The following is a 24,449-nucleotide window of genomic DNA, read 5'->3' as shown; positions in this document are numbered from 1 at the left end:
AACCCTGTGACTGGTCAGATCATTATATTATCACATTCTTTATCAATGAAAAAGTCAAAGTCATCCCGGCTCAACTCTCCAAGCCCAAAGTCTGGAAAAGAGACTTGAAAAAACTCAAACCAGGCTCTTTGCCCCCTAACAGTTGCAATCTCCTACTCCCACCTATAGGCACCACGGACGTCCAAACTCTGACTGACCACTATATCAACGCTATGACCTCTATAATTAATGAGGTCGCACCTATGCAGCTAAAAAGAGTCTCTACTAAAATCTCCAAACCATGGTACGACGGGAGTCTCAACGAAGATAGACGAGACATGCGAATGGCAGAACGGACCTGGAGATCAGCCCCCTCTGCAATGCACCTAAAAGATCTGAAGAAAAAGAGAAACGCCTACTTCAGGAAAATAAAACGCTCAAAATCGGACTTCTTCAGCCTCCAACTCGACCAAGCAAAAAACCGCCCGAGAAAACTGTTCGAGCTAATCAAGTCACAATCAAAGGAGCAACCGCAACCACTAAACACTGGGCGTGAGGCACCCTCCTGTGAAGACTTCGCTGCTTTCTTTATCCAAAAAACCGACAAAATAAAAAGCGATCTCCTCATTGACGCGAGCCTCTACTCCAAACCCCAATGCCTAGCACCCACTGAACCAAAAAACAATGCTACATGGTCAACCTTCAGCATATACTCGGAAGAAGAAATTGGCAAACTGCTCAGCACCCTGAAACCATCCAATCACCTCACGGACCCCCTCCCTGCCTCCGCAGTAAAAGACTTTACCCCTTTTCTTCTCCCTCTCTGGACTAAAATTATCAACAGCTCTCTCCAACAAGGCAGCATACCTGACTCCCTCAAAGTTGGCCAGGTCACACCTCTACTAAAGAAACCTACAGCCGACCCCTCGGATCTCAACAATTACCGTCCCATCACCAATATCCCCACTCTCGCCAAACTGCTGGAAAAATGCGCACAACTACAATTGTCTAAACACATTGAGCAATTCGATCTCCTCAACCCTCACCAGTCAGGCTTCCGAGCAGGACACAGCACAGAAACTGCTATGACTCACATAATTGACGACGCACTTCAAATGCTAGACCAAAACGACACCTGCCTCCTCATCCTTCTTGATCTCTCCTCAGCATTCGACACCGTCAAACATGAGAATCTACTAGAACTACTAAACACAAGAATGGGCCTATCTGGAACTGTCCTCAAGTGGTTCACTTCCTTTCTTCACAACAGGTCGCAAAAATTCAAGAGCAACAACCAGATGTCCTCGCCAATACCTGTAACGCTAGGCGTCCCCCAAGGATCTTCTCTATCCCCAACTTTGTTCAACCTAGTCATGGAACCTCTCACCACCTTGCTACAAGCATCCAATGTACGCTTTCACATGTACGCTGATGACACCCAACTTTACCTCAAGTTACAATCACCTAATGACATCCTGCTCCTGAACTCAACGATCAGTTGCACCCAATCCTGGCTTGCCGATAATCACCTCAAACTCAATGCCCTGAAAACAGAGTTCCTTCTGATCTCACCTCCAGCTAAGATATCAACCACCCAACATTGGCTTAAACTCCTAACCGCACTCAATGTCCAACCCACCATCGTGGACTCAGCAAAATCTTTAGGCATAACACTCGACACTAATCTCAACATGCAGCAATATATCAGCAAGGCAACAAAGGGAGCGAACTTCCAGATCAATACTCTGAGGAAACTCAAACCCTACCTCCCGGCCAAAGACTTCCAAACTGCAGTACAAGCACTAGTCATCCCACGAATTGAATACGGCAGCACCGCCCTCTGCGGACTCCCCCTAACTACAACCGCACCACTAAAAGCTTCTCTAAATGCTGCAGCGAGACTCATCACTGGGTCAAAAAAGTACTCCCACATTACCCCTGACCTGAAATCCCTGAATTGGCTGCCTTTTGAAGGCAGAATACAGCTGAAAATCGCCTGCATGACACACAAGGCGGTACACCTAAACTCACCCGGCTACCTCGCTCAGAAGTTGACAATCTCTGGGGGAATTAGAAACACGAGAGGCACAAACAATCTCCTGCTGAAACCTCGAAGATTCCGGAAGGAAAAAACATACAAGCGCTCCTTCTCAGGAATGGCGCCTAGGATCTGGAACTCACTCCCTCCCGAAACCAGGCTGATCTCCTCCACTACACTCTTTAAAAAAGAAGTAAAAGCTATCCTCATGGCTAAATACACTTGAACTACTATCTCGAACCCTATTAACACCTTGCACCGTTCTGTATTACATGTTTGACCCTTGACTTATTTGTATGAGTTGTTTTATCATCCACATGAGTGGCTTTGTCACTTAGTAGTACTATTATACTGTGATTTATTGAGTTACTCGTTTGAATATGCTCCCCCTTGCACCCTTCTATGTAAAGCTTGATTTGCCTGTTTGACTTTGCTCCCTCATGTACCCGTCTATGTAAAGCGCTCTGATATCTGTGAAGATCTTGTTTGCGCTATATAAAACTCTTTAAATAAAAAATAAATAAATAAATAAACATTAAGCGTCCTTCCCAAAGCATCGGAGACTGCAAGGAGATTTTAAAAATTCCAGCAGGATGTGAAGACTGACCTCTGTTTTACGACGTGGCATATGGCCACTGTAAGGCAGCAAAGATCTTAACACATGGGCATACAAAGACCTCTGTACATGGCCATAGTAATGAGATTACTGACTGATTTATACCCACATCATTGTGCTACCTTCGCTCTTTCTAAAGGGCAAGAAAACATCCGATTCTATGACCCCTCCCAACCACCTGAGCTACTTTCACAGCTTGCAGCTCAGCCAACCTACAAACTCAGTCCTGGACTCGCACCAAGTGCAGACACTCCTGCCACACCAGCGCATCACCACGTAACCCCTACGATCCTGCAACTCTCTTTGAGAATGCTTCTGTTTCCAGTGCTTTCCTAAAGAAATGTCCTAAGAGAAATCGCATGAAACAGAAGATTTTTTCAAAACAAAATTGCACATTTTTAAAAGTTGGTTCAATCACTTCGAGTATATAAACGCTTGACAGCGCAACGATTCCTCACTAACCTGAACTCCTCTGAGGCGGAAAGCCGGAGGTATTTTGTAACTATTCGCTCTGTTTTTAAAATTTATTAGCACTTGCACTAATTTTAACCCACAAAAGCCAGCCAGGCTTACCTGTGCCAAAGCGCCGATTCCTAGCGCCACCAGACCTCAGACTCGAGCAAACGCCCTCACCGCTAGCGCGGCAAAGGTGTAGCCACGCCCCCTGCGAGGCCACGCCCACCAATCACTTCGAGTATATAAACGCTTGACAGCGCAACGATTCCTCACTAACCTGAACTCCTCTGAGGCGGAAAGCCGGAGGTATTTTGTAACTATTCGCTCTGTTTAAAATGTATTAGCACTTGCACTAATTTTAACCCACAAAAGCCCGCCAGGCTGACCTGTGCCAAAGCGCCGATTCCTAGCGCCACCAGACCTCAGACTCGAGCAAACGCCCTCACCGCTAGCGCGGCAAAGGTGTAGCCACGCCCCCTGCGAGGCCACGCCCACCAATCACTTCGAGTGTATAAACGCTTGACAGCGCAACGATTCCTCACTAACCTGAACTCCTCTGAGGCGGAAAGCCGGAGGTATTTTGTAACTATTCGCTCTGTTTTTAAAATTTATTAGCACTTGCACTAATTTTAACCCACAAAAGCCAGCCAGGCTTACCTGTGCCAAAGCGCCGATTCCTAGCGCCACCAGACCTCAGACTCGAGCAAACGCCCTCACCGCTAGCGCGGCAAAGGTGTAGCCACGCCCCCTGTGAGGCCACGCCCACCAATCACTTCGAGTATATAAACGCTTGACAGCGCAACGATTCCTCACTAACCTGAACTCCTCTGAGGCGGAAAGCCGGAGGTATTTTGTAACTATTCGCTCTGTTTTTAAAATTTATTAGCACTTGCACTAATTTTAACCCACAAAAGCCAGCCAGGCTTACCTGTGCCAAAGCGCCGATTCCTAGCGCCACCAGACCTCAGACTCGAGCAAACGCCCTCACCGCTAGCGCGGCAAAGGTGTAGCCACGCCCCCTGCGAGGCCACGCCCTCTACAACCAGCACAAATGTGCCGACCTCCCCAGCGCAGCGGACGAGCGCAGCGGGAGCGCCGTTTGCGCGCCGAAGGCGCGCCTAAGGCAAGCCCGTCTGCGCCCGTCCGCGCACGACCGGGCCTAGGGCCAGAACCCCTGCCTGATTCCCTCCTCTCAATCATACGGTACTCCCGCAGAGACCTTTTGAGCCTCAGACCTCCTCCGCAGTCCTGTGATTACATCCATAATCCCAAGGGACCCTTCATTAGCTGCCCCTCATGCAAACCAACGCAGCTTACGCTACCCGCGAGACCCAGCAAGCCTGCCACCCTCAACCTAGCCTCTCTGAACTGCCGCTCTCTTCCCAAACACGCGACTCAGATTGCCGACCTCATAGAGGACCATGAAATTGATATATTTTTCCTCACGGAAACGTGGCTCGGCCCTCATTCTCAATCTGACATGGTCTTAGCAACCCCACAGGGCTATTGTATTCAGTCCTTACCCCGTCCTCTAGGTAGAGGAGGAGGGATAGCCATTATCCATCGAGAACACCTCCACTTCAAAACCTATGACGCCCAGATTACCGACGCAGAAAGCCTGCATTTTTCTGTCACACTCAACCCAACCACCTCCCTTACAGGACTCCTCATTTATCGCCCTCCCGGCACTCCGGGTCCCTTCATCTGTTCGCTTCTGGACCTAATTACAACCCAAGCCCACTCCTTCTCTAACTACATGATAGTCGGAGACTTGAACATCCACCTTGAAGACCCGGCCAACGCGGTAGCCCTCGATTTGATTCAAGATCTAGCGGCTCTTGACATCCGGTTACTAAACTCCGGAGCCACCCACAACAAGGGCCACCTCTTAGACCCCGTACTTACAAACTCACCTACTATGTCAGCCAAAGAGGCCTTGCCCCTCCCCTGGACAGACCACTTTATGGTCTCCTTCCAATTACCTGTAACCTCCAAGAAAAACCGCACACCCCCCACTTTTAGCAAGGATAGGACCTGGCCCAGACTCTCCACGGACGAATGGACTCAGACCCTGGAAAAAAACATCCCTGCCCAGGCAGAAGACCCAAATACAGCAGACAAAAGATTCAGAGATTGGATTACCGCCTCCCTAGACCTCATACTTCCACTCAGAAATAGGGAAAATAAAAACGGCAAACGTGGCTCAGCTCCATGGTATTCCACAGAGCTAAGAGCACTCCGCAAAAACTGCAAAAAGGCCGAACGTCTTTGGAGAAAGACCTGGCAACATGCCAACAAAGAAGACTACCAGGCTGCGGTCAAAATTTACAAAGAGGCTATCAAATCAGCCAAAGCTTCCTACTATACCACTCGTATACAAGAAGCATCCAATTCAGCCCGAGAATCTTTTTTAATCGTCAAAGAGCTGACCAAGGTCCCCACCACCTCCTCCTCTAACACGCCCAAAGTTGACAGAAGTAACGAGTTAGCCATTTTTTTCAACGAGAAAATTACCCGTATCCTGGCCTCCCTCCCTCCCTCCAGCCTTCCCAGCCTTACGGAAAGCAGTCCTGTCCCCAAAATGTCTGAAAGCATCTGTCGTCCTTCGCTTAAGACTTTTCGACCTGTCACCCCTGCAGAGGTTGAGCGAACCCTTGTAAAAATGAAAAGTGGATCGCCCCTGGACCCAGCCCCTATCAGGTTCCTTAAGACAGTAGCCCCAGTAATAGTTCCTACCATTACGGACCTCATCAACTGTTCGTTTTCCCATGGCATCGTCCCCGACAGCTGGAAGAGTGCGGTGGTCAAAGCACTCATAAAAAAACCCCAGCTGGATCCAGCAGACCTGACCAACTATAGGCCAATATCCCTACTCCCTGGCATTAGTAAAGTCACCGAGAAATTGGTAAATATCCAATTATCTCAGTTCCTGGAAACAAACAAACTGCTCAGACAATCCCAGACCGGATTTCGCCCAGGCCACGGAACGGACACCGCACTGCTTGCGGTGATTGAAGAGGCAAGGGGCTTACTAGATTCAGGAGGATCAGTGGCAGTGATCCTCCTGGATCTAAGTGCAGCCTTCGATACGGTCAACCACCGTGTCCTTCTGAGCAGACTGGCGAAGGCAGGACTTACCGGGACAGCTATCGGATGGATCGAATCCTATCTTACAGGACGCACCTTTCAAGTCTGGGATGACAGTCACCACTCATCCACCCTCCCACTCACTAGCGGCGTCCCCCAGGGCTCTTCCCTAAGCCCCACGCTTTTTAATGTCTATATGGCCCCCCTCGAGGACGTGGTAACACCATTTAACATCAAAATGGTGAGTTACGCCGATGACACCCAACTAGTCGTCTCCCTGTCCCAGCTGATTGACCATCCTGAAAACCTGACTAACTGCCTCATAAACATCCACAATTGGATGAACGAATCTTCTTTGAAATTGAATGGGACAAAGACAGAGGTAATGTTACTCGGTAAGCAATGGACAACTATCCCTCCCACGATATGGCCCGATGTGTTCGGTGAAATCCCCCCCCCCAAATCTGAAATCAAAACACTTGGGGTGTGGCTAGAGCCACAACTCACGATGAAGACCCAGGCTACCAAAACCTCGGGCACATGTTTTGGGCTCATGCGTAAGACTCGTAAAATCCTGCCCCTACTCCCTCCTATGTCCAGAAAGCTCCTTATCCAGGGCCTAGTGCTGTCCCGCTTAGACTACAGCAATCTAGTATATCTGGGAGCCCCCGAGGCTACCATCTCGAAACTCCAGCGGACACAGAATGCGGCAGCACGCATGATCACCAACACCCCCTCCAGAACATCTGCCAAGCCAGCCCTTAAAACCCTACACTGGCTCCCTGTTCGCCAAAGGGTGCACTTTAAAGCAATGTGTATTACACACAAGCTCTACAACGGTTCCGGCCCAGCGATCCTCAGCAACATGATTACACCCCATACAGCAACCAGAGTGCTACGATCGCAAAATGAGAATCGAGTCCACATTCCCAGATTCAAAAAAATCCGCACGGGAGGCCGTCAATTCTCCGTTCAGGCGGCCAAAGGCTGGAACGCACTCCCCCTGGCCCTCAGATTGGAATCCAACTTCCTGGCGTTCCGCAAAAAACTTAAGACCCATTTGTTTCCCAAGTAACACCCTTCAACTACCTCCCGTCTCAATAGGTTCAAGTTACATAGCGCGGGGATACCCTTGGGTCACCAGGCACTGTAGAAATCGCTAAAATAAAAAAATAAAAAAATAAAAAAACTTTCTAATGGTCACACTCGTTGGAAAAACAGGCCGGTGTGTTTTCAGTGCCCAACGCAAGATTCCGCAGCACAGGCCTGCTCTGCCAGTGCCAAGAGAGTCACCTTACTGGCCTTAGAGCTCTCATTATACTGTATTCACCACTCTCCCTGCTGCACTGTACTCTCTCTCCTTTACAAAACGCAGCTCTCAGCAGAATTTTCAAACAGTACTCAAAGTCATCCATCTGAGATCTTTTAGACTGCACCTCGACCCCCCTCGGTCTCAGAAATACTCCGGTGCTGCTTCAGCCTCCTTTCTGATCTACCTCTTTAGTCTTCTTGCCTTTGGCCTTCTTTACTTCTTTCTCGTCATCAGAGCCTTGAGGAGGCAGCGGCTTCGTCACAGTCTTGTTAGCAGCTTTCTGAAATCGAGAGAGAGCCAAATGAGAGGCATGCAAGAGATGCAGAAAAGGGAGCGCAGCAAGTGGCCTGCAAGCCCACCTAATTCTGGGCTTCTACTACAAACGGTCCATGCTCGGTCTGGAGCAATGCTCAGCATTCCAATGCAGTGATACTGCTGCAACATCAAAGGTCTTCACCCGGAGATGCTCTGGTGCGTACCTGCACTGCCCAAGCAGTATCCTCCCACAGACAAGGGTGCTCACCTTTTCACTACTCAAGACTGAGGAGCCCTCTCGTCCCATGTACAAAGCACTGCCAAGGCCCCTCTCCTCAGTGTTCCTCTCAACGCCAAGGCCCTAACACTGGCCTTACTGACATCGATAAAGGGCCCCTCTCACTTCAGCTTTATCCCCTCCCCAGCTCCCGCACCTCAGCATTTCTCTCAACGCATACAGCCGCAGAAGAAATAGGCTGTAGGGGGTAGACCTCTAGCATCTGAGCCAAAGCCAATATGCTAGGAGTTCCAGGCTCAGGAGCAATACAACAAACCTGGGCACAGCACTTCGAATTGCTGTCCAACAGGGACAGGCAGTGGACAGTTTGTAAAAGTTCGGTCATTGATCAATATTAAGAAAGCCCAAATATAACTTTTCCACAAATTAAGCTTTTTAATGGCAGCTTAGACGGACATTATCATGAAACTTAAACAGATTCTGGTATGTGTGGAAACAAAGAAGCTGTGGAACAAAACATCTCACACACCCTAAGCTTCCTGCAAGCAAGCAAAAGGGTTTTCGGTTCACAGAGAGGGAAAGAAGATGGCACTCACCTTGCCTTTGTTCTTCTCTTTGGGCATCTCTTCTTCACTCGAGCATTCATCAGAGATTGAAACGGTCTTCCCGCCCTGTGAGGAGAAAGTACAGCATGTTAATGGTAGCTGGAGTGACACTGATAAAATGCTGGATTGTGCATGTCAAATTTAGCACAAGGTCCATCAGCTCTTGAAGTATCATGCTAGACACTGAATGAGTGACTTCACCTATGTCCCTTCTTCCATCTCCGACGTTTGTACAGCACTTCGTTGCTCGATTTACCTTCTGCAAGTATCGTACGTACTTGTTCTTTTGGAATTAACCCATTTGCCAAGCTTTCTGCATTTGAGCCTTCCACCCATGTTCAGATATAGAGCACACCGCAACAGGGAGGTTGACGTTTCTCCCATCTAAGGTCAATGACCAGATGCGCTCACCTTCTTGCCTTTGCCAGAATCATTCTTCTTGACTTTTGTTTTCTCCTCAGTAGAATCCTATCAGAGTAAAAGCAGATACACACGTCATACGAGATACCCGAGGGTGAAACCCAATTGTATATAAAAGCACAACCTCCAGCACCAAGCAAATTATAGAGGTACGGGTTTATGTTTATACGCAAGTAGAAACAAAAACCCGTACCCCAATAATGTAAGGGGGAAAATAGATGTGGCACAGGCTTGAAAAGACCCCCGGGCTCCCAAGGTAGTAGAATGAAAAAGGGCCTTGATTTTTGTATGGGGTTAGAGCGGCCAATCTTCGAAGCCAGGGGCTGTCCTAAGAAACACTACAAAATTTGGAAACGATGAGCGGACTACAGGGGACTATGCCTGGAACCACCTGTGCAGATAAGGGACACAGAGGGACTGATGTGAAGGGGGCCGGGGCATATTGTACACACTGATGTGTATTTGCGAACCTTTCTACAGATGTAAGGAGACATTGTGCTGGGGGGGTGGGGGGGGGGGGGGGGGTCCGGGTTGGTAGGGGCATCAGAGGGGGGGTTGGGTGAGTGGGGGGTTCGGGGTTATGTTCTGAAATGCTATTTAGATCGCTGATTATGATATGTTGTATCCATTGTAGTTCCTCCGGGGCACGGAGTGCTACGTTGATGTGCAGTCAATCAATAAAAAGAGTTGTTAAAAAAAAAAAATGTAAGGGGGCAGGCAGACCTGTCATGCGGGGGGTGGCGTAGACTGGCCGCGCAGGGGGCAGGCTTAGGCGGCCGCGCCTGAACTTGGCCAGCACCAGTGAATCTCTCTCACCTTGAGAGTCACATTGGGCTTCTCCGGCTTCTTGTTCTTCTTGTTCAGTTTCTTGCCCAGATCTTCCTCATCGTCAGAGACAGAAGCCTGTGGAAAGGAGATTAGTTCACTTAGAGAAGATAAAAAAGTGGTGCCCAATAAAACCAGCAGCCAGAGAGATGAGAGCACCCGATGGGCGTGACCCTGGCTGGGCACAGACACTCGGGAAGGGCACGTCTGGTGGGTGATGATTTTTTATGGCGTTGCCATGTTTCATGACTAAAAATACTTAAAAAACAGCAACTTCGAAACACTGAAGAGGGAACTCCCACCACGGAACACACCAACAGAAGGAGCTTCTTACACTACCAGACACTGGCAGATGGGACTTCTAGGAGTACCACACACTGGTACTGCAAGAAAGCCCCCTCGATCACTGTCTGATGCAGTAAGATGTTCCTTTTATCAGAGCCTAGAACTGTAAGAAGCCTGGCAGATGAGTGATGTTAGCCCGAAACCAGTGCCATGAAGCTTGTTTCCCCTCCAGGGAAGACCTGGCTCGGCAGTTCGGGCGGGGCTGTTCCCACGAGGCACAGGGTCAAGACTGATTTGCATATAACTGAGTCTGAACTGGGGCGGCGAAGTGAGCTAAAGAACGATGATGGATTCAACCCAGATCTTGACAGGAAATTAATCAAGGCAATGAATAACAAGGGCACGAGCTATCCTTCATAGGAAGCGCATCAAGGAACACACCAAGGCAATGAACAACAAGGGCACCAGCTATCCTTCACAGGAAACGCATCAAGGAACACACCAAGGCAATGAACAACAAGGGCACCAGTTATCCTTCACAGGAAACGCATCAAGGAATACACCAAGGCAATAAACAAGGGCACCAGCTATCCTTCACAGGAAACGCATCAAGGAACACACCAAGGCAATGAACAACAAGGGCTCCAGCTATCCTTCACAGGAAACGCATCAAGGAACACACCAAGGCAATGAACAACAAGGGCACCAGCTATCCTTCACAGGAAACGCATCAAGGAACACACCAAGGCAATGAACAACAAGGGCACCCCAGCTATCCTTCACAGGAAGCGCATTAAAGAACACACCAAGGCAATGAACAACAAGGGCACCAGTTATCCTTCACAGGAAACGCATCAAGGAACACACCAAGGCAATGAACAACAAGGGCTCCAGCTATCCTTCACAGGAAACGCATTAAAGAACACACCAAGGCAATGAACAACAAGGGCACCAGATATCCTTCACAGGAAACGCATCAAGGAACACACCAAGGCAATGAACAACAAGGGCTCCAGCTATCCTTCACAGGAAACGCATCAAGGAACACACCAAGGCAATGAACAACAAGGGCACCAGCTATCCTTCACAGGCAAACGCATCAAGGAACACACCAAGGCAATGAACAACAAGGGTACCAGCTATCCTCCACAGGAAACGCATCAAGCAACACACCAAGGCAATGAACAACAAGGGCACCAGCTATCCTCCACAGGAAACGCATCAAGGAACACACCAAGGCAATGAACAACAAGGGCACCAGCTATCCTTCACAGGAAACGCATCAAGGAACACACCAAGGCAATGGAATACAAGGGCACCAGCTATCATTCACAGGAAACGCATCAAGGAACACACCAAGGCAATGAACAACAAAGGCACCAGCTATCCTTCACAGGAAGCGCATCAAGGAACACACCAAGGCAATGAACAACAAGGGCACCAGCTATCCTCCACAGGATACGCATCAAGGAACACACCAAGGCAATGACAAAGAAGGGCACCAGCTATCCTTCACAGGAAACTCATCAAGGAACACACCAAGGCAATGAACAACAAGGGCACCAGCTATCCTTCACAGGAAACGCATCAAGGAACACACCAAGGCAATGAACAACAAGGGCACCAGCTATCCTTCACAGGAAACGCATCAAGGAACACACCAAGGCAATGGAAAACAAGGGCACCAGCTATCCTCCACAGGAAGCGCATCAAGGAACACACCAAGGCAATGAACAACAAGGGCACCAGCTATCCTCCACAGGAAGCGCATCAAGGAACACACCAAGGCAATGAACAACAAGGGCACCAGCTATCCTTCACAGGAAACGCATCAAAGAACACACCAAGGCAATGAACAACAAGGGCACCAGCTATCCTTCACAGGAAACGCATCTAGGAACACACCAAGGCAATGAACAACAAGGGCACCAGCTATCCTACACAGGAAACGCGTCAAGGACCACACCAAGGCAATGAACAACAAGGGCACCAGCTATCCTTCACAGGAAACGCATCAAGGAACACACCAAGGCAATGGAAAACAAGGGCATCAGCTATCCTTCACAGGAAACGCATCAAGGAACACACCAAGGCAATGAACAACAAGGGCACGAGCTATCCTTCACAGGAAACGCATCAAGGAACACACCAAGGCAATGAACAACAAGGGCACCAGCTATCCTTCACAGGAAACGCATCAAGGAACACACCAAGGCAATGAACAACAAGGGCACCAGTTATCCTTCACAGGAAACGCATCAAGGAATACACCAAGGCAATAAACAAGGGCACCAGCTATCCTTCACAGGAAACGCATCAAGGAACACACCAAGGCAATGAACAACAAGGGCACCAGCTATCCTTCACAGGAAACGCATCAAGGAACACACCAAGGCAATGAACAACAAGGGCACCAGCTATCCTTCACAGGAAACGCATCAAGGAACACACAAGGCAATGAACAACAAGGGCACCCCAGCTATCCTTCACAGGAAGCGCATTAAAGAACACACCAAGGCAATGAACAACAAGGGCACCAGCTATCCTTCACAGGAAACGCATCAAGGAACACACCAAGGCAATGAACAACAAGGGCTCCAGCTATCCTTCACAGGAAACGCATCAAGGAACACACCAAGGCAATGAACAACAAGGGCAACAGCTATCCTTCACAGGCAAACGCATCAAGGAACACACCAAGGCAATGAACAACAAGGGTACCAGCTATCCTCCACAGGAAACGCATCAAGGAACACACCAAGGCAATGAACAACAAGGGCACCAGCTATCCTTCACAGGAAACTCATCAAGCAACACACCAAGGCAATGAACAACAAGGGCACCAGCTATCCTCCACGGGAAACGCATCAAGGAACACACCAAGGCAATGGAATACAAGGGCACCAGCTATCATTCACAGGAAACGCATCAAGGAACACACCAAGGCAATGAACAACAAAGGCACCAGCTATCCTTCACAGGAAGCGCATCAAGGAACACACCAAGGCAATGAACAAGGGCACCAGCTATCCTCCACAGGATACGCATCAAGGAACACACCAAGGCAATGAACAAGAAGGGCACCAGCTATCCTCCACAGGAAACGCGTCGAGGAACACACCAAGGCAATGAACAACAAGGGCACCAGCTATCCTTCACAGGAAACGCATCAAGGAACACACCAAGGCAATGAACAACAAGGGCAACAGCTATCATGTATACAAAACTTATCCAGGAACACACAATGGCAATAAACAACAAGAGGACCCGCTATCGTTTATAGGAAATGCATCAAGGTCAAGATCTGCTAAATATCAAACTATTGCGGTTTCAACATCACCTGTCCATCTAAAGAGGAGATGATAAAGAACAGCTCAAGCCCCATGAAAAACAAATGGATTTAACATGCTGTGCAGTGTGAAAGTCAGAACATGATCCAAATCTCCCATGAAATGTTTCTTTTTGACAATATTTGTGTGTATGAGAAGATTGCCTACAGAATATTTGCGTTGTTGTTACACTGATCTGGTAGCATACCTTAAAGTCTGAACCATCTTGATGTAATTTTGGACAAAGCTCAGAGACTCTTACCTAAAAATGTAGTTTAAAAGTTTTGTACCGGATGTTCTTTTTTGTTTGTTGCACAATCTCCATTTCATGTGGTACTAGATAGATTCTATGCAACCTTCATACAGCTGAGTTGGTTTTAGCGTCTAACCCTGCTTAACACTGCTGCCTGCCCCAGAGTTCAGTGAAGCAAGAAGGTTACATCTCTGTAGGTTTGCCCATATCATCCAGATGTATTAATACTGTTAGAGAGAAGTGCTGGCCAGAGGTCGCAACCAGACGCCCGACTCATTCCCCTACTGGCTATAGTTTACTCTGAAGCTCGGATATCACCCCTCGTCTGTACAATGAAGCGGTGATCATTTTCTCCTTTTGCAGTTTGCTCTGAAGCTAATGGCACTTTCTTCCCTTTTCTACTGTTTACTATGAAGCTGCTGCCTACTACTTGTCTGCTGTCATTTACTCTCACACAGAAGGTTTAACTAGCCTGACCTGCAAATAAGGGTACGAGGGGTCAGTGACAATCATGGACAAAAACAACGTGCACTTAAATCTCAGGGGTGTGGAATTCAATAAAATACCTACTTGTCCAGTAGGTCTTGAATACTAGCAATTCCATTATGTTGCCACATTTCTGCAGATCTACATACTGGGGCTGAAGGAAATGGTAAGCAATAGTTCCAGGGTTGGAATGCCCTTTTGAGTCTGTGCAAACCTACTAACATGCATGTTTTAAGGGTTTTCATCAACTCTTCTCTAAACTTTTTTCATACTGAGAAAGGTTGAAAATTTACTCCTGGCAATGGCAGATGTAAAACTTCTTCTAGGGTTGGGGAAAAAAGTGGTTGGAGGAAAGTGAACTTGGAAACACTCAGATTTCCGCATGAGCAAATCTACACATGCGTGTTTGCTCATGCTAAAATGCAGTTCACAAATATTTTCTAGTATTATTGCTTGGCCTACTTCTGTAAAGTCGTGTGAATTCACTAAAGCCATATACCTGCACTTAATGCAAGGACATATACCAAGGGTGCACTTTAGAGACTTTATTTAATAATTGGGCCCGTAATTTGGCCTAGCGTTAACCAAGACTTTTTGTGTTTATTAAAATGCGGTCTCTCTCCCTCGGTCTATCAGCTAGCTTCAGTGTGAGTGACAGCATTCTGTTCTTTGAAAATAAGCATATCGACACAGTTGTTTTGTTCACTGCCAGGATCTACAGTTTCAATGTGTGCCTTTTGAGGTCAAAATCATTTCCACTTCTCTAATCTCTTTTCACCACTCTAAGATGGCCACCGCCTTTGCACTCTCATTAGTAGGTCACAAGACCCCCTGGACCATTATTCCTTCCACTATTTAGCCCGTGGCTCGCCCACATCTTGCACTTCCCTCGAATGCAAATGGAAGCACCAACCTTTGTAAGCTGCAGATTATCGGTAAGTGCCCCCATGTAGCTATTAGACCTCCCACAAAGAGTGCATACCGCCTCCAGGCCTTCCTAAATGCTCCCTTACTCTTCCATTTAGAACTGCTCCATACGAGTCCCTGGATTCCTGAGACCGCACTCACGGCTCACAACTCCCAATTGTATTACCGTTTTCTATTACTGACCCGCCCAACCCAGCGTACGGCTTGCGGCTCCATCCCGCCTAACTCTACAACTGATTTCCGATACTACCAGCTGCCACACACAGCGTCCCAAATAGGTAAGCTTGCCTCTGCTTCCATTATTAGTGTACCACACGCCCCAGACCTCCTTTGACCTGTTCACCCTTCACATCCATGTCCATTGTGTCCCGACTGCTCCGTGTGGATTTCATATCCGCGTCCAGCGCATCCGGTCCCAGCGCCAGTTCGCCCTGGCCGGGATGACCCTAGGTATTTTGGCCTTTACTTTCCTTCTCACCACTGTGCTTATTTCGCTCACCACTGTATTTTAGATAGTACTATATTACTTCACCATTCTAATGCGCTTCGTAGTATTAAGGTACTCCTTTACCAATCTTTGATTTTTGCGCCAAGGACTTACTCTCATTGGATGTGGCATTTTAAACTTCACTGCCACTTTCGCTACCTTTTTAAAAAAAAATACTCACTCCACTGATTTTATTGCCCATTGCGTGCCCATTATGCGTAAACATTAAACGGTCCTACCTGAGCCTTAGAACTAACTATTAACTACTGCCATAGTTTGTAGTCTTCTTGAGCTTCAGCATGATTAGTGTGTATGTACTGACTCTTGCCCATGTCAATTCTCTACTATATAGCCACCACAGGCAAATGATTGCAGGCTTCACATTGATAATGTCCTGATGATGATCCTCTATCTTTCTGTAGAGGATCGAAACGCAGTCGACTTGTGCCTACCTCATTATTTAAGATTGAGTATGTGTAAAGGTGGCTCTTCTTTCATTTGCTATATCATGATTTCCTTATACAAACAACTTTGCGCTGACGGAGCCTCGGTTTCCTTTATGTTATGTGAGCTCTAGGACGCAGGCTTGTGTCCCACTGTATCGATTTTGTGTGTCAGCCTTTCTTATGTTTATTGCACATATTGAATATTAAATTACCCGTGTCCGGCTGGATAGCGTAATAATAGAGTACTGATTGGGTCTATACTCATGGTTTCTCTGTACTTTTTCTTTGCTCAGGGACATGGTCTCTTGTAATAGTTCACTGTGAGTGACAGCATATTGACACAGTTGTTTTGTTCACTGCCAGGAACTACAGTGGCAATGTGTGCTTTTTGAAACCAAACAATTTTGCTTTTGCAAATGTTTGTTAAAATGGTGAGGGCCCAGCAACTCCCACACCAATAAGGTTTTACAAAAACCATGCCAAAACAAGTAACACATTGACAAACCAAAATGCTGACCAACAATTTAAGAACCACAGGCTTTACCAATGCTTGTTTATTTTTATGTTTCCCATAATCTTGTTGAAACTCGTTACACTGATTTTCTATTATGAATGTTTTTGGGAAATACTGGCATACACGAACACATTTTACTAAATGATGCTTCAAAGAAATGGTACCTAACATTTTGCAGTTGTTTACAATATGTTTTTGAATTTTTTTGTGAAAATTCTCTTTGAAAGGATAGAATCATCAATCTTGCTTTCAAGCTTCTGCAAATATTTGCATCCAATCAGAGAGCATTCTGGGAGCATTATATATAGCCTCATATTGCTAATCATTAAAACGTGTGTACACATTTTATACTGGATCCATCGTCAGTAATGCAGTCTGAGCTTACAACATTTACTTAGAGTGCTCACCCTAATAAACAAGCATTTACAATGCAATGGTTTCGCCTTTGCAAAAGTTAGAGCTATTGGCATTTTAAATGACAACATTTTTATTTATGAGTTGGTTTTGAAAACAGATAGATTTAATATCTCGCTAATGCCACACACATACACCCACAGAGAGCCCCCCACACACATACCCACACAGAGCCCCACACACACCCACACAGAGCCCCCCCCCCACACGCACTGTGAGCCTCCCCACACCCACACAGAGCCCCCCCCCACCAGATAAGTTTCCGCTCTCAGACCTATCATATGAAAGAACAGAAGTGAAGGTTTAATTGACCCCTGTAATTACCGGCATAATTATAGCCGTGCGGGGCGGCCGGCGGTGCAGGTTCGGGCTGTTTCCGAGCCAAAAACTGAAGGCTGGTCCCAGAATCCAGATATACAGTGGGAGGAGCACCACGATCAACAGGCTTCAAGGTGCTATAGCATAGCGCTTTTGCTCCGGCTCACCGCGGGATGAACCGGTCTTAGCCGGCTGTGTTGTTGAGCCATCCGAGAGCGGAAGAGCTACAGAAGTTCTATTTGGCCAGCGGGGATTTCAAGGCGCTGCAGCAAGCGCCTTGTGTTCTGTAGGCAGGCAGTGTCTGCTACAAAGTGCTGCCGCGGCCTGCATTTATTCACAGGGCCTCGGGAGGAGTGGAAGAGCTGGAGCAGCCTACCTTCATTGTGTGGCAGCAGGGGGTTCAATGAGATGCGGCGGCCTGAAGCGCTCTAGGCAGCAGCGGGTTCAATGAGCTACGGGGCCTGAGTTTAGAAGGCGGCAACGGGTGTCAATGAGCAGCACAGGGACCAAGGAGCTGCTGCAGCCGGTGCTCACTAGGCCGCTGGACCTTCAAAGACAGCAGATGGCCTATGTGCTCCAAGCTACTCGTTGTCCAGCAGCGCTATGTTCTCTAGGCATTCTGGCTTCAATGAGCTGCAGCATCTTGTACGCTTTGGGCCGCCTTTGCTTCCTTTGCAGCGCGGCTTTAAAGTGTCACAGAGGCCTGTGCTGTTTCTGGCATAAGGGCTAGAAGAGGGTTCAGACCAAAAATTATCTAGGAAGGCAGGGCTACAATGAGCTGTTATCGTGTGTGCCCTACTGGTAGGCTTTAAGGAGCTGCATGGCCTGCGCTGTCCGGCCGGGCGGGCGATCTCTAGGCGAATTAATCATTTTGAGAGCATAAAACTACCTTTTGCATGAATAAGCGAAGCTTAGCGGCATAGATAATTGACCATCGGCCCTTAACATTTTGACACTCACAAGACCTAAGAGTTCATCTAAATGTAAAACGAAAACCAGTTATTGAACCATATAGAACTGGAGAGATGTTCACAATTGTGCAAAGAAGGTGACTGAGGCACACTGACCTATACAATGTACTTAAGAGGCGGGGCTCAGGCGGAGCTGTCTTGTTGATCCTCAATTGGCAACCTGGGCACGGGAGCACAAATAAAAACTGCCTTATTTACGGACATTTTATGACATTGAGCAAGTACTTTAAAGTATAGCTGCCAAAGCATTTCACAACCCGATTATTTGAAAACTCAGGTGAGAAACCGAGCTATGACACAATGCAGTGGTATATACTAAACTGTCATTACCTAGTCATGGGATATTCAGAATCTTGTGGTGATCAAAACCCTGCCCTTAACAGTGGACATTCATTTTAAAAAACTGTGAATATGCAAACTCTTGTAGTTGGAGCGCAGGGTCTTCATACAAGAGTTAGAAGCCATTCAGGTAAGGGGTAAGTTCTCTATTCCATGTTAGGCACTTTTCTTACTGTCTCAATAGATTGGTACCGTTAGTCCTCTATTCGGTCTCTAACTGTAATCACTCCCAGGACCTGGTGTCTGGAGAAAATAAATCTCTCAAAGGATGAAATCAGACTGCATGGGTTGTTTTTTGTGTGATCCCTCGAAGTTCATCAAGTTTTCATTTCCAAAAAGATGCAAAATATTCATCGACACGGCTGAGCTGATTTGCATGAAAAAAATATTTCTTCATGTTCTGCCACCTGTGAAAAATGCTGCAAGCCGACAACTTTCTTTCCAGAGTTCTCTTCACCAATGTTTCTTCATGTTCTGCCACCTGTGAAAAATGCTGCAAGCCGACATCTTTCTTTCCAGAGTTCTCTTCACCAATGTTTCTTCATGTTCTGCCACCTGTGAAAAATGCTGCAAGCCGACAACTTTCTTTCCAGAGTTCTCTTCACCAATGTTTCTTCATGTTCTGCCACCTGTGAAAAATGCTGCAAGCCGACAACTTTCTTTCCAGAGTTCTCTTCACCAATGTTACTTCATGTTCTGCCACCTCTGAAAAATGCTGCAAGCCGACAACTTTCTTTCCAGAGTTCTCTTCACCAATGTTTCTTCATGTTCTGCCACCTCTGAAAAATGCTGCAAGCCGACAACTTTCTTTCCAGAGTTCTCTTCACCAATGTTTCTTCATGTTCTGCCACCTCTGAAAAATGCTGCAAGCCGACAACTTTCTTTCCAGAGTTCTCTTCACCAATGTTTCTTCATGTTCTGCCACCTGTGAAAAATGCTGCAAGCCGACAACTTTCTTTCCAGAGTTCTCTTCACCAATGTTTCTTCATGTTCTGCCACCTCTGAAAAATGCTGCAAGCCGACAACTTTCTTTCCAGAGTTCTTCACCAATGTTTCTTCATGTTCTGCCACCTCTGAAAAATGCTGCAAGCCGACAACTTTCTTTCCAGAGTTCTTCACCAATGTATTTGAGTGAGCAGTCAGGAGATCCTGCTCTAGTTCCTATGAACAACACAACCTTCCTATGAACAACACAACCTTCCTCATTCTCCCAGACACTGAAAATCAATATAGTCTAAGCTTTCTAACTTCACTGATGCTAAAAAAATGAAAGAAATACTGCTTGTCCAGATTCGGAGAAGGAACATACATCAGTCTGGTGACCTAAGCACACCTACAGCTGGAGTGAGAAAAAAATTACCCAATAGATGGATATCGTGTCCTTAACTCAGCCTCACACCCCTGCAGACCAAATGGGGAGTTGGCCCTGTTCACGAATTAATAATTCCAGAATAGAAGAAAAACAACGAATGAGATTGTTCTAAAAGTAACCCATATCCACCACACCACCTGCCACGTGGATGCCGTTAATGCAGACTTACTATGGCAAAAGAAAAACAGTTCCAGGGTAAACAGATCCTCCTGATGTACAAATAGGAACCGAGAAAAAGAGGGAAAAGGTAACAAGTGCCACCACTGACACCCTTCATTATTTGAATTCAACCCCGCTATAAAATCACAAGCATTCAATCCAACATCAGGGCGTCTTCATGACATCTACCCCCAAGCATCTGATAAATGCAATTCTCACAATAGATAAAACCCTGTGTCTCAAAAGACTTACAATCAGTGAACAAATATCGTTAACAGCAGCAAAGGAAGACCACGTGAGAAACTCTGATAAAGATGTAATATCCCTTAACACAAGCAAAATAACATTTAACATTGAAAAAACAAATATGCTGGCTGAATACTACCTATGCAGAGATTGAAGCTACGAGCATTTCTTATAAATAGTTTAACGTGCTTATAAAGACTATTGTAACTGAAAGATAAGCATACAGATTTGTATACGTAAGCAAGATAGAAAAGCTAAACAAAAGTGTTTTCCCGGGCATAAGTAATGCATTCTGATGGCTTGCACTATGATGTCAGGTCAGTTGAGAAGCCCCTTTTTAACAAGGGATGAGTAACATCTCTTCTCCGAAGACGGTCAGTAGTAGTCGGGTTCCTTTTCTCTTTGATCTCTATAATTTCGTGATCTTCGAGTGAAGAATGTCTAGGGAGGATGAGGACTTCAGCCAGTATTAGAAGGGTTGACAACTGCATCATCCTTTATGCTTAAGGAGAGTGTGTGTCAGTGGTCACATCGGGGCAACAACAATAGTTCCTTGATGTGGGGAGGTATCGGTAACCTTCCATCCAATAGTTTTCAGTGGACTCCCCCCTCCAGGAGCGTCACCCTCTCTTTGTACTGCCAATGGTCGACCATCCTCATGGAGGTGTATGCAGCCCGCTTCCTTTCTGTAAAGGTGGTCTCTGTTACCTCGTCCCAATTTATGAGATATCTTCTTAGGATATAGTTTCTTCGCTCCTAGTAAGAGGAGCTAGTCACCCTCCTCCCTTGAGTTAAGGAAATATCGATAACCCTCTCTGCGGGGTGCGAGTAACCTCTGGTTCCTCCTAGTTGTCATTAGCTTCTTCCCCTCTGTTTGGGCTGGTCACGTCAGAGAACTACCCGCTCTCTGAGGTGTCAGAGGTAGGAGAGTGTCACCAGTAGCATTATCCTCTTTCCGTGAAAGTAGAGAGCCAACTACCCAACGATTACTTAAAGATGCATCTACATTTCTATCACATCAGCACCCGTCCACCCTGCCGCCCCCAACCATACTCACAGACAGCACGCTCATCCGGATAGGAGTCTCCAGGAGACACGCCATCTTGGTGCTCCCCCTCCCCGCCTGCATAGTCCGCCATGGAAACAAAAAAAGGACTGCAACAGTGGGGTTCGCTACAGTGGGACATGGAACAGTGCGGCTGCCATCTTGTAAGGGAAGGTTTGAGTTTACCCTCTGCATGAGCCAGCCCGATAACACCATACACTACGTGATGTTTAAATCTTTGTATTTTTACTATTATTCAGAACACATTGTTTCAAAAACTGTCCAAACACGTTTGTGGGGAACGAATAGCTTTCAGGTATATTGTATAGTTAATAACATATGGTTGGGATATGCTGACATGAGTTAAGAATGCTGCGAGGTCTTGCCTGGGATCTTAGGTGATCTCTAAGTTTGCATGTATTTACTGACGACGTTTTAAAATGACCGTCCGTTAACACACACATGGAGTCAGCACACAGGTTGGCACATGGGCAGTCTTTTTCTATGTCTATGACACCCAGCTGGAAGCATGAATCATCGCACCGTGCCCCTGTACGCCTCTCACGCTGGAAGCGTGAACAATTGAACTGTGCCCTGTACGCTGCGAACGTACGCCTGAAGCATACGCCGGCGCCTGCAAGACAGACAGCGGAAGAAAGACACGAACAGCGGGAGGGAGGACAGACAGCAGAATACAACAACGCCGGACGAGGACAAAGTTGGAAATGACGAAAAACATCCGTAATAAAAAAAATTAAAAAAACGCCCACCGCCGCATGACGTACAAAAAGGGGTGGGATGAGTAAAAATCGCCGGAACGCCCACAAATCTGCTCCGGCAATGACTGACAAATCTCTCTTCCAATGGCTAGCCTCCATTTATGGAGCTAGCCAATGGAAGAGCAGGCGGAACAAAGCCCCCGTACTGTTCTAACATAAGATTTCGCATGCGCGAACGCTGCTGCGCAGCGGACGCCAGGCGAAACCTAAAAAGGCTTTGCATTAATGACCCATAAATGCAAGTTTGAACAGCATTAACACACGGACACAAATATTACCTCAACTGTAGGCAAAGCCCTTCCCTGATCCATAATGTGCTACTGCAAACTGGCAGCCAAAGGGTTTGTGCTGCAGGGGGTTGTGCCTACTTGTCCCAAAGACAAAATATACATTAAAACGTGTTGCCCTTGACCCCAAACACTATGTCCCGGGCGTCGGGCTATAGGAATTCCACATCCCTGAGCTCTGACTAGGAGACTATTTTATATAATAAACCAAGCTTATTTTTGGATAAAAACTCTCTCCCAGACTCAGTAATTCATCCATAGTCTCAAGATTGATGTGATCTCTTAACTCCAGTCTGAAAAGATGTTTGTCAAGGATAGACCCTCAGCTGCTGGCGCTCTGGCTGGGTCCAAGCTAACACTTGGGTTAAGTATGAGTCATAGTAGTATGAAAGGTTTGGTTTGTGCAATAATCTCAACGTTACGCAAGGGTTTACTTAGCGTAGTTGATTAGTGTGTGGAAATGTGTAGACTGTTGATATCGTGAATGCCTTGCTTATATGGTGCAACGGCTTGGAAAGCTAGAAAGGATTTCCTTTCCCTGTTTAGTCAACGAAGGTTAGGTCCATTTCCTGGAGGGACAAAGCACCATGACAAGACAAGAGCAGATGCATCCCGGGTAAGGGTGAAGTCTTTGTTAGGAAGTTTGGTAATGGTACTACACTGGTTTCACAAGACAGGGGGAGAACATATTGGGATATGGATTAGTCACACAAGGAACTTGAAAATCTGCTTCACGTGGTCAAATGGTCACCTCACCAGAGTTTGGAGCAAACCAGAACGATCATGTTAAAACCTATACATTGTAACTGCTAGACTATACCACCTATGCTTTCTAGCACTGTACTCAGTCAATTATTGCGGCCATCGATTAAATGACATAACCGTTCAATGTGTGTGTTTCTGCGGTTTCGACTTGTTTTGGTAGGTGCGCATCCCTCACACACACCAGTCTAAGTCAGCCATCCTCGTCCTGTGTATACTGCTAGGGTATGGTGACCAGACGTCCCGGTTTTCCCTGGACAGTCCGCGTTTTCGGAGCAGTGTCCCGACACTTTGCTCCAAATTACCGAAATGTCGCAGTTTTTGTGCAGTGCCCGAGTGAAACAGAGAAAAGTCCAGTTTTAAAATAGTGCCTCGCACTAAAAAACTGAACATTTCTCCGCTTGTTTTTGGAACACCGAGACACTACTTAAAAACCGGGACATTTCTCTGTTTAACCGGCACTATATTGGGTAACAGATGCTCAATGGGAATTCATAAGCACTAAAAAGGTCAGGAGTTTAAGTGCATCATGACGAATGAAATCCACAAACTTTGCAGAATGCAGGATGCAACTCTCCATAAATCAATACTTTTCTCCTCCCTTTTTTTTTTTAAAGAGGATCAAAGCGCCGGGAGATTGTGCTATTACGAGGGACTGCCATTTCAGTGCCAGTGAAAGAAACAATGCCCCGTTGTTCTAAAGGTATTTTTCTTTTTTTTTGGCTTTAAAATTTAGCATTGTGTGTGGGCTTTACTCAGTTACTTTGCCTGTGCAGAGGTTCAGAGTCAAGGATCAGGCACTGGTTTTGGTATCTTACCTGACGTCCTAATTTTCTGGATTTTTCACAAGTGAGACACTGGTTCTATATACACTAGTGCAATGTTCTATTTTTACTGTAATACCACAATAGCCAATGACATTTATTCTTTATTCACATGTATAGGAAGGACAGCTACACAGGTATTACTCTTTTAGGTCTATTTGTCACGTGCAGTGCTGCAGGGCACACAAATGTGAAGTTGTAATGGTGCCCGTTGTGTTAACAAGGCCAGTGTTGCGGCCGAAACGCAATACCTGCAACCCGTGTCACTTGAATAAAGAGCTGCGATGGGAATCTGTGCTGTGTCTGTCCTATTTCCTTCGGAGGGGCAGGTTTTTAATGTATTATACATACACACACACACACACAAACGGCTGT

The 24,449-nt window shown here is 46.7% G+C and overlaps 1 protein-coding gene across 2 annotated transcripts in view; it reads right to left on the bottom strand.

Annotated features, from left to right (window-relative positions):
* The window catches only part of ABCF1 (ATP binding cassette subfamily F member 1), a 370,902-nt gene that overhangs the window by 271,105 nt on the left and 75,348 nt on the right, over positions 1–24,449 (bottom strand). For both annotated transcript variants that reach the window (XM_086920711.1, XM_086920713.1), the window contains exons 7-10: positions 9,823–9,909; positions 8,998–9,054; positions 8,578–8,652; positions 7,673–7,768 (exon numbers count right to left, since the gene is read on the bottom strand). In XM_086920711.1, the coding sequence (XP_086776837.1) occupies positions 7,673–7,768; positions 8,578–8,652; positions 8,998–9,054; positions 9,823–9,909 (315 nt within the window). The remainder of the gene's footprint in view (positions 1–7,672; positions 7,769–8,577; positions 8,653–8,997; positions 9,055–9,822; positions 9,910–24,449) is intronic.

This window comes from Lissotriton vulgaris, chromosome 5, assembly GCF_964263255.1.
Source record: "Lissotriton vulgaris chromosome 5, aLisVul1.2, whole genome shotgun sequence".
NCBI lineage: Eukaryota > Metazoa > Chordata > Amphibia > Caudata > Salamandridae > Lissotriton > Lissotriton vulgaris.
This window is presented reverse-complemented; position numbering and strand designations above follow the sequence as displayed.